The sequence below is a fragment of the Rhododendron vialii genome, chromosome 13a (genome assembly GCF_030253575.1).
Source record: "Rhododendron vialii isolate Sample 1 chromosome 13a, ASM3025357v1".
NCBI lineage: Eukaryota > Viridiplantae > Streptophyta > Magnoliopsida > Ericales > Ericaceae > Rhododendron > Rhododendron vialii.
The window spans coordinates 32,219,580-32,230,985 of record NC_080569.1 but is presented as its reverse complement, the minus strand read 5'-3'; the positions used below and the strand labels follow the sequence as shown (position 1 = coordinate 32,230,985).

Below are 11,406 nucleotides of genomic sequence, written 5' to 3'. Positions count from 1 at the left end.
TGACTTTCGGGAGTTTTGGGGGATTAGGGTTTTGGTTTTTTTGGAAATTGAGGGTTCGGGTTTCTTCTTTTTTTGGGAAGTTTGGGGGGTTTGGGGGAATTTGTGGGTTTGTTGAAATTTGTATGAATCTGTGGGTTTGAAGGAAAAAGGAAGAGAGAAGTATGATAAGAAGAATAAACAGGAAAATTGTAAAAACAACCGTCCTTATAAAAATCAATACATGCAAAAGGCACTTTCAATCCATATTTGTATTCTGTTTTTGCTATCTTATACGGAGTAGTACTTCTTGTACTCATTTCTGATCATCTATTTTAGTGTCGGAAATGAAACATTGAGTGAGAACATTATACATACATGGGAATCAAAGACTCATCATTCGACTTCAAAACCACAAAAAATGCACAGCTGACCCACAAAATGCACCGCTGAATGTTCTCATCATCACCACCACCACCTCCACCCCTGGCACCAGCAAGTATAGTAGAGTGCAAGAATCCAGAGTTCCGGCCCATGCTCAATTCTCAACCGTAAAAACAACTTAGGAACGTATTTCTAGGCAAAATAACCGACCTCAGGTTGAAAGCCTGGCCGGCTGTTGGCCTTGATCAGGCTTCACGCCTAACAGGGTCTTTTGGTGCAATTTGGGCATCTTCCAATGGGTCAAATAAGTATTTTTTGTTTCCATGAAACATAAGTCGATCACGTTCTTAACCAAGCACATAATTTGTTTAATTACAACATTTAAAATACGGAGATTTGCTTTCCAGTCCACTATAGCTATTTACTAACCTCTCTAAAGATGTGTTTAGAAAGAGAAGAATAGAATAAAGATGTTTCGTTACATTATTGTATTCTTAAGATTGCATTTAACCAATTATCTCATCAACCTTGCAAGTCCTGTATTTGACCTCAGTGATGTTACTGTCACCCACTTGTACAACGTCACAGCATTCACTTCGATCAATCTATGAGAGAGAGAGAGAGAGAGTTAGCTAGTTTCGCACATAAAATTTTCTGTGAGGTTATGTAAGGTTACATGATCGATAATGATTTATAAAACGGATCGCAAAGAGTTAAGAGAATGCTTGGCTGGATTTTTGTACAAATATTGAGGTTAATACTACTAGAAAATAGTACTTGGAATTTTTACATTAATATTATACAATGTGAATATTTCCTGCTAAAGATGGAACACAAGTAGGTAAAAATATATTCAAAATATCTTTAATTTGATGTCAAAATCGCCGAAGTAAAAATGCATCATAAAAAATTGTTTATTTTCAGGTAATAGAGGCTCACATAGGATCCTCATTACTCAAAATTTTAATTTCTTTTTAATTGTGTAGTATTACCCAAAATATCATGCAACTCATTTGCGCAACACAACTTTTGGAAATAAGAACAAACAAAACATGTTTCAAAGCTTACCTGAATGAGTTTTGTTGATGGTGACAAGACTCGAACCTTGGAAATTTGATCAGCAGAATGGTTACCACTGAAAAAACAAGCTGGCAAGCCTCGTGGTGAGGATCGAGCATAGGTTGAAACAATTAGGTTCCCTCGGGAACTCTCCACGGTTTCTAAGAAAAAAACGTGAGGATCATCGCATGGATCTCCGAATGGCGGCCTCCGCGTGTTGAACATGTATAATGGCGCCGTCCCCTTCATCCACGCCCTGAATGTTTCTCGAGGCCTCTTCAAAATGCTTCTGGGGAGAATCTGTGAGTAAAAAACTTTAATTCCAAAGCTCTTTCAGTTTTACTTTAGCCGTTACAATATGCAATTGGCCATTATGTTTACACGCCCAGAAACCTTATTACCAACACTAGCCACACATAGCAAATTTTGTTTTTGATATAAACACATACACCTATGAATACCATTTTGCCATTGTCATTCTCATTTTTGAACAATGAATAGTGTGCCTCGCAATCATTCACGTCAGCCCTCTGATTTTTCTTTTAACCTTATTTTCCATTTCGAGCAATGATTTGACGTCATTTGGCAAAAATATTTATTTTGACTTTATTCTGAACTTGTTAGATTTGAATTGATTTTTTTTCTAATTTTTCTATTTGTCTGGACAAGAGTGTGATCGAAAAAGTATAAAAAATATAATCAAATGTTTAAAAAATTCACTAAATAAAAAAAATAAGTCAAAACGTTAAAAAAGTTGTTTTTATATTTTTTCAACTTTTTTCTAATTCAATCTATTTTCTTTTGGTTTTCTAACTTCAATCGTCAAGAAAATCTGACAATTCAAATGTTTTTTTTAAAGTTAAAAACAAAGCTCACTAACAACAATATACACCGACTGAAAAGAGAATAAGTTAAGATATAGTCCAGACTAAACCTTATTAATATTGTGTCCAATGTAATTAATTATAAATCTTGTTTTCGCAATTCCATTACAAATGTGGAATAATAGAGAGCATAATTAAAACAAATACCTTCTCATAAATATGTGCAGAGTAGCCCCATGAGATTGAGAAGGACCAATTGGTTGGCTTGTGGTAGCAAATGGTTTGTTGGAGTAGTCGCGATTGGTCAACTTTTGCGGATTTCATCAGGTGGTTCACAGACTGAAAACGGTCCATCGAGGGAAAGATTGGGTCTACCATGTCAAGGTGGTGGAGGGACATCAATGGTGATTGTGGGTGGGATGATAGAAACCCCGATATATCCCCCCTTAGATCTATCTGTATTCATTCAACAAGTATTATTGTGTGCACCCAAAACTGCAAGATATTCTACTGCAACCCAAAATCTTAATACATTAAAAATCTTAGCTTCGATTCACAGGAGTCTTCAACATCCTATTGTTTGCTTTGATTTTTGTTCCTCAATTGTTAAATGTGAATCTTCAACATCCTATTGTTTGCTTTGATTTTTGTTCCTCAAGGGTTAAATTCTTCAAGTTTGATATCGAAATCTCAAGTTTTTCTTAGTCGACCGTAGTCCTATTATTTTTTTGAATTTAGTTCATTATTTTTCTAAAATTTAGTTTTTACATATCTTGCTTAACTGAAATTGGAGATCACATTGGGGAAGAAGATGAGTAGATGAGTCTTGTGACGGGGGATGCGCTGGAAGATGATTCAGCTCGAGAAAATCATAATGAGGAGCTTTATAATGCTCATGAGGAAGGCAACTGGCCGGTTTGTCCTAGCAACTCTAATTCTCCTAAGAAGGTGCAGCATATATATGTATCAATAAGGATATTTACAAGATATTGGAAGTTGACTCTATGATTCATGATCCAACCACGAATGGAGTAGAGTTCGATACAGGCTTTTGGAATCTCTCAGAAGTTGGGTTTTTGAATCATGAGGATTGATGTGGCTGTGGACGATCTTAAGCCCAACCAGGTTAATTCTACTGAGGGCATTAAGTTAATTGTAGACCTCAACCCATCTAACGAGGCTAGCTAAGGATACAGGAAAAGGAAAATGGAAACAGAAGTCGATCTATGATATGTTGAGTTTTCTGAAGTCCAAGAAAAGGGGCAGAAGAAAGAAGCAAAAAAGTGTATTGTTTATATCTATTGTTGCAGCTGGCTGCTGCTGCTTTATCTTCTTCTTCTAATGGCTTTAAGAGGTTTCATCTTAATGAGTCTTAGGCGGTTTGGTCTTTAAATAAAATCATGGGTATCAGTTATCAAGGTGATGATAAGGAAGTTATAAGTAAAATCATGATTATGCATTGAAGCTGAAAATGAGAAAAAGGGCAAAAGTTCAGGTTCTCCAACATGATGATTTGATAGATCTTTAGTTGTTTCTTAATTGAGAATTTTTTTTTTTTTGGCTGTTTTGGTTCAATTTATTCATGGCTCAGATTTATTCATGTAATTCAATCAATTCATGAGATCATGGCTCGATTCACGGTTTGAGGACTCTTTTGGTTCAATTTATTCATGGCTCAGATTTATTCATGTTTTGGTTTGATTCATGGTTTATTCATGTTTTTTTGATTAAATTATAGTGTAATTCTAAATTCATCGTGTATTCCCTTTGGTTCATGAGATCGTGGTGTATTCATGAGATCATGACTCATATTTGTATTTTTTAAATAAATTATGGTGGATTCATAAATCGTAATTGTTTTGGTCCAATTCAAGTTGAAATATAAAAGTAGGCAATCATAGTTTAAATTTACATGAAATCATGAATTATGATTAAATTACTATGAAATCGTCAATTATGATTGTTTTGGTTTGATTCAATTTGAAATATAAAAGTAATAGGATAAAAAATATAAAATTAATCAATTATTTTTTTTTGAACAACAAAAGTAATCAATTATATTTAAATTAGGAAAACAATAATATTAAAATCCCATTGAATTAGAAAAATAATCCAATCTAATCCCACTAAATTAGGAAAATAATCTAATCTAATCTCACTAAATTAGGAAAATAATACAACATAATATTTGTATATCATAGTGAAAAGGGTAAAAGATGCAATTCACACACTAAGAAAATGGAAACATAAGCACGAAAAGTGAATGGGATGAAAACTTACGTGGCATGACTGATGAGGATGAATATTTAAAAACTCCTTTGGTTTTCTAGCTACAAGATGCAGTTATCAAACTCAATAATAGTAAAAAAAAACATAATTACCTGATGAATACCTCTCTCAACAGAGAGAGAAACACCAAGCTCGTCCACACAATACTGAGTTATAAGGTCAGCTGAATTCAAGTGTGGATATCTCTTGAGACACCCTTCCAAATCTTTCACCATAGCTGAAGCCAAAGGATAACTCAATGCAAATCCAGCTCCACCAAATCCCTGATCAAAGGAGAAGTGAAAGTTTGACAAAAGAGTCTCTGAATGCCCTCCAATGTATATATACTTAGTGTGATCGTATTTTGCTAGAACATCCACCCAATTGTCAACAAAGAAGATTGAGTCATCGTCTCCCATCACATACCTGTTGGAGGAATTACGTAAATTGAAATATTCAAGTACCTAACACCCTTTAGTAAATTGATGTTCAGGTAAGCATAGGTATAAGAACAAATGTTTTCCATAGTTTCATAGCATATTTTGGTACCATCTGTTGTTGCACCATTGATTATAATTTTAGATTAACTACATGTTTCGTATGAGACTTGTCAAATGGTGCGAAATTGGCTGCACGAATGTGAGCTGTTGTCTAAATAAATAGGTCAAGGATATATTTTGAATATTGTACAGAAAAAAAAAGTCAACAATTAATACCATCTCACTCCTTGATCTCCCTCTCTATAAACCTCCAAAATCGCGTGCACCATCCGAACCATGATAGGCGCCATATGTCCTGACTCTTGCACTAATTTGGAGATGTCCTCGGAGACACGGAGCGGTGGAGATGCGGCGGACCAAGGGAGGAGCTCCTCCGTGGGGGTGGTGTCGAGGTATAGGTATCCGCATGTCATGTTCGGGCGCCACCACGATTCTATGTAAGCCTTTCTGTGTCTCCATGCCTTGAGGGAACCTACTAGTCCAAAAACAAGGTGGTTAATGTTGGTGGGAGAATTATGATCAAGGGGAGGAGGAGGGGTGGTTTGGGAAGGTGAAAGTATGCTTTGCAATGGGGAGAAGAAGAACTCTGAAGCTGGGTAGTAGGGTTGGGTAAAGAATGCTACTGCATAGATTGCTAGGGTTATGCATAGGCTTGTGTGCAGGCAATTAAATTTAGGCATCATTTTAAGAATAAAATGAGGTGAGAAAACCTTGTTGGGACCTATTTATAAATTTTCTACTTGAGTTTAGGTCTCTTAGTACTTTTTCCTTTTAAAAGAATCATGTTCTCAATTAGTACTTCAATGACAATAAAAGGGAACAGGTCAAATGGAAAACTTAGAAACATACAAGCATACCATAAGCCATGTGTTGGAAATTCGGATGAATAAAATCGAGGCATTCGGAGGGTCTCTTGAGGCAATCGATAGGCCTCTATTTGGTTCAACGAATCTAGGTAGATGAGACTCTTGAAGCTCCATCAGTTTCAAGTGGTTAATACCCCCATGAAGAGAGGGTAATATCAGAATTCAATCTGGCAGTTACGAGAATTCATTACAGGAGTGCAGCTCATGTGTCATTCTATTGCATATATAATGTTGTATCCTGTTTTTGTACAACACACCAGAAATTCCTATTGTTCCAAAGACTCTGTAATACATTATTTGTGTGAGAGAGAGACAGGTAGTAGTCGGTTTGCCAAGGCAGTCAACGGTGATGTTCCGGAGGCTTGTGGTCTAGTTGACCCAACCCCGGGAGGAAGACGCCAACGAATCCTGCAACACCCTCGGTAGGTGGTGATTTTTTTTTCTTAAGGAGACTGTGGTATCACACAGGACTCCATTCCAATCCTTTTGTCTATTAAAAAAAAAAAACAAAAACATTAGGCCTGCAAAGTTTGATTTCGCTGACCTTTGCCTCGAATCCCTTTTCTTGATCATGTGGATGGACCAACCATGGGATATGTTGCATTTTCCTATCAACATACCATGCACGTAATTCAAAGTTTAATGGCAAGATGTATTGTATTATTGAATATCTCCACACTATTACTTTTAGGCCCCGTTGCTCTAATGCTCTTATTTTTTATGTACTTATTTTTTATTTTACGAGACATGTCATTTTTTCACAATACGTCACTTTTAATTCAAAAAATAAGCATTACTTATTTTCCTTAACGGAACGAGGCCTTCATTAGAATTGTAAAAAAAAAGTATTAAGAGAGTTTCAAAGAGTACACAAAACTCTCCCAGTCATGCTACTCGCAAAAATCTCAAACTTCCCCCTCCGCCTCTTTTTTTTTTATATAATTGAACAACCACAGCGTACTCAACACAGCCAAAAAAAAAAAAAATGGAGTAGTTGCGAAGGTGCTAACCAGAAAACAAAATAAATACTTGAAACTCAAAACACACAAATACTCTTAAACAAATAATTTTTATAATCAGCAATATTTGCAATGTGTATACATGAATTTAGAAAAGACAAAAAATAGAGTGTAGATGTTACGTAAAGATCACATTTAACCCAATTATCTCATCATCCTTGCAAGTCATGTATTTGACCTCAGCTATGTTACTGTTATCCACTTGCACAATGTCGCCGCATTCACTTCGATCAATCTAAGAGAGAGAGAGAGAGAGTAACAACGAATTTTGTACTTCAAATTCCAAGCGTTATGAGAAATGTGAATTGATTTTCGCACTCTTCTTTATATCATCCCACTTCTTTTTGTGTAGTAATTCATATACAAGTTTTAGTATGGTAAAACATGTTCAAAGCTTACCTGGATGTGTTTTGTTGGTGGTGACAAGACTCGAACCTTGGAGAGGTTCTTAGTAGAATGGTTGCCACTGGAAGAACAAGTTGGTACGTAACGCCTGCGGTTTGGATCGAGCATAGGTTGAAACAATATGATTCCCTCCGGCATTTGATGAGTGCTTAAATGCACCTATTTAATCTCCTTAACCTATACTATGCTTGCCAATTTATAAAGTTACTTGGTACTTTTTATGCGATTTCCATGATTGCAGGTCACTCAGATCGTTTGTGTAGAATTTGGCTTTAAATTAGAGATATAGAGATTTGAAGATGTGACTGGATTGCGATTCGGGAAAGCCCAACATATTATTTGGAGGCTTAACGCGCTAATGGGCTTTACATAAGTTTGATTAGCACAAAAGTGGGTGATACTAGAAATACTCTTGGTCTTTATGAAAGCTGTGCACGTGGGAGCAAGGCTAGAAGCCATTGGTAGTGGGCCAGATCAATGAATTGCAATTGAAAGTTAATAATTCTTTGGGGGAATTTTAGGGCTGCCAAGTATAATTTGTAGCATTATAAAAAGAGAGAGAGGGCTGCGCCATCTGGGATTTACATACGGGGCTGCCGAGATCACTGTTTTACCACGGACAGAACTTTTTCCCACGGAGAAAGGACGGACGGGGCTGCGCGGCACATATTGTTTAGTATTTTGTTTCCTTTCAAGTTTTGAAGCTTTGTTTATTTACTCGCACTCCGGTAATTCATTTTAATTAAAGTTATTCGCTGGTATTTGATTAGTTTATATTTCTTGTTTATTTTCCATCTTGAGTAATAGAAGCATGTTTCAAAATATGGTTTCTTTTGTTTCTTGCATGTGCAATGATTAGTGAGTAGTCGTATAGGTGGGGTCGTGGGGTGATTAACACACTGTGATCAGTTCGGGCACTGCTCTTATTTTCAAACAGTAAAGAAAAGGCAATTTTAGGTTAGTAAAGAACATTCGTTAGACGAACTCGGGCATTATCAGAGCCCATGTGAACGGGAGAATGGGGGACCAAAACTTATTCTTCGCTGCGCATGGGTAAACGACGACCATAAAGGTTCGCATCTCTTGGGGTATCTTTTTCTCTCTAAAAGCATTCTCCACGGTTTCTAAGAAGAAAACGTGAGGAGCATCACATCATGAATTGTTGAATAGCAGCCACCGCGTGTTGAACATAAATGGTGGCGACGCCCCCTACACCCGCTCCCCGAATGTCTCTAGTGGCCCATTCAAAATGCTTCTAGGGAGAATCTGTTAGATGGTAGCATATCAAATTTGTATGCAACTCAAAAAAAAAAAAAATTATCGATCAAGGGTTGATTGGTTTATTTTTAGCTAGGTTGTTAGCTAGGTTTGCATTACTTCTTGATTAATTTTACTTGTTTTCAATATTCGTGGAGAAATACTCAAAAGAAAGACATAAATAGAATCATCTCTTTTTGAAAACCCTAATTCCGAAAATCCTTCGAGCCCAATAGTTGAAATATAGTTCAGAAACTTTATCGATAAAAACCTGTTTCTGCTTTGAGACCTATAGCACTTGGGGTCGTTTAGTGATATACTTCGATCGTAAGGACCTGCGTGTGTTCATGATATATTCTATGTCTGTCTATGATTTTGTAGCCTTTATGCAAGGGTATCTTGTGCAATTCTATCTAGAAAATTTTCATCAACAAGATAATAAAAACATCGATCGGGACAATTTAATTTATGTTTCTTTGGGCAAAATTGAGATTATATTTCAGAGCCGTTGATGTCCAATCCACAGGAAGATTTTATAGGTATTCTTAACCTTATTTTCCATTAATTTCGAGCAGTGATTTCACGTCATTTGGCTAGCTAGAATTATTTGTTTTGACTTTTCTTTTCCTTTTTTTTGAACTTATGTTAGATTCGATTTTATTTTTTGGTTTTTCTTTGACAAGAGTAATCGAAAAAGTAAAACAAATTATGACCAAAAGTTGAGAAATTTCACGAAAGACAAAAATAAGTCAAAACGCTATTTTTTATTTTTTCTCAACTTTTTTTTTCCTAATTCAATCTATTTTCTTTTAGTTATCTAATTTTAATGGTCAAGAAAATCTTACAATACGAGTGTTTTTATCAAAGTTATACAACAAGGTCATGACTTACAACAAAATAAACCAACTAAAAAATATTAAGACAGTCCAGACTCAACCTTATCATCGTGTCCCAAATTAAAAATAAATAAAAATTTGTTGTTAAAAATAACTTATTTATGAATCTTGTTTTGGCAATTCCATTAAACATGTATTAGCGCATAACTGAAACAAATGAAAGTGAATGTAAAACTAATCCAATATTTCTGTAGCACATCGCTTTAATTCATTGGCAAGTACATGCATGAATATCCAAATTAAAGACGGTGTGGGCACGCGCCCCGGAAATCGCTTGATTGGTAAAATCGGGTGTGGCCCCTTTTCGAAAAAGCGCAACGAGACGCTTCGATTCAGAGTCGCCACTCGGGTTTTAGCGGTGAAAACACCCAAGGAACCGAACTCGAAAACGTTTGCCACGTTTGTTTAATTTGAAAAAGGCTTGTAGACCGGTTCGTCGTCACCTTCGATATCTGAGGTTCGGGAGCCAGGTTACGAGAGGGAAGGGTTTTATGGCACCCCTCTCGCCCAATCCGGAGATCGGTCTCTACTCGGGCATTTTTATAAAACTTTTGCATTTTTCTCTCATTTGATCATCTTTTTTAGCCAGTTAGGACGGGGGAGCAGTTAATAAAGATTAAAACGGTAACAAGTTGCAATTTATGTGACAAAATGCTTTATGGATGATTTGCTTGCAATTATAATCATAGATTGAGAACAAGTACCGAGAGCAGTTTGAGTAAGGTGGAGTATGCTGCTCTGAAGGGATGTGAGCAGGTATCGCACCAGTATGCACCGGCCAAGCCACTGCATACTAACGCAACCTGTGCACGCCACCTCATCGCTGGCGTACTCCACTTACCATGAACTCACAGTCTTTGTTTGCAACCCTCTGGGCTCTGGAAAAGGACCAGCGCACACCCAGAACAAACCACACAGTTTAATAGAGCAGAGCACATATATTTACAGACAGGTGAGATGGCTTCAAGCCATGAAAGACAATAGAATGCCCCCAAAACAGTGTGGGGACAGAAATGAAGCCAAGACAAAGCTAAGATGCAAGGGCCAACCACTGGATCCTGGGCAACACTGCCGTACGCCAGTCATAGAAAATCGTACGCCAGGCCGTCCTTAATCTAGTGCTTGGCTTTGCATCATCTGGGCTCTGGAACATGACCAGACGGATCCCAGATGGCCTCTTAAAGCAGATGAAAGCAAATATTGAATGCTATAGCTAAACAGTTTTAGGATACAGAAAGCTGTAAAACTAGTTATTAGCATGCTATAAGGTGATGAGAGAAAGTATAAGTAAGAAATGGATGATCAATGATCCCCACGCCAGTAGTGCGCATACCGCCAGGACTGGCGTACGGCTCGATATTACTGGCGTGCGCCATTGTTCACTCCTTACGATCCTTGAAATTAGGCCAACTTTAGGGCCAGGACTGGTATTGATTACCAGCCTTGACCCTGCTAGCCCCCCTCAGGGGTCAGAACAGAACGTAAGCAAAAAAGGTGGTATACCTCTTTGGATTGGGTTTTGATGATGGATTTGAGCTTTGAACTTGAGTGTTGATGGATGGGAGATGGAAGAATGGCTGTGTAATGGTGTGTGAGAGAGGTGTTTGCTTGCTCTTTCAACTAGTGTGAGAAGAGAGCAAGAAGAAGAGAGGGAGAGAGCTTGAGAGCTTCTTGAGTGTAGCCCTTTTTTTTTGAACCCTTTGCAAGAGTGAGAGAGGGGTGTATATATAGAGGAGAGGGGGACTGAAAAGAAACTGAGATCAGTTGGGGCTAAGGGCTGTTTGGCCTTGAGTGGGAGCCTCCCATGCATTAAATGCATGGGACTTGCCTTGATGGGGGGTGTAGGAGAGAAGGGGAACGGGCCTGGACGATATAATCATCAGGGAGACTGTAGCCGACGTCAGGGTGGCACAAAAGTCTCGTCCATGTGGCTGAATAAAGTTGATTTGACT

The 11,406-nt window shown here is 37.4% G+C and overlaps 1 protein-coding gene across 1 annotated transcript; it reads right to left on the bottom strand.

Annotated features, from left to right (window-relative positions):
• Nucleotides 1-656: 656 nt before the first annotated feature.
• Nucleotides 657-5,754, bottom strand: LOC131314565 (uncharacterized). Its single transcript, XM_058343311.1, has 5 exons — nucleotides 5,228-5,754; nucleotides 4,625-4,937; nucleotides 2,451-2,699; nucleotides 1,429-1,719; nucleotides 657-965 (listed from the first exon to the last, which is right to left on the bottom strand). The coding sequence occupies exons 1-5, from the start codon at nucleotides 5,692-5,694 to the stop codon at nucleotides 867-869; spliced, it is 1,419 nt and encodes a 472-aa protein (XP_058199294.1). The 5' UTR covers nucleotides 5,695-5,754; the 3' UTR covers nucleotides 657-866.
• Nucleotides 5,755-11,406: the final 5,652 nt, after the last annotated feature.

Bases quoted from the DNA above. Each gene is read 5' to 3' on its own strand.
- LOC131314565 (XM_058343311.1), bottom strand. From the start codon at position 5,694: ATGATGCCTAAATTTAATTGCCTGCACACAAGCCTATGCATAACCCTA. The intron at 4,938-5,227 runs GTATTAATTGTT...TTCCTCCAACAG, and splicing joins GGAGATCAAGGAGTGAGATG to GTATGTGATGGGAGACGATG. The intron at 1,720-2,450 runs GTATTTGTTTTA...TTTTACTCACAG, and splicing joins CTGCACATATTTATGAGAAG to ATTCTCCCCAGAAGCATTTT.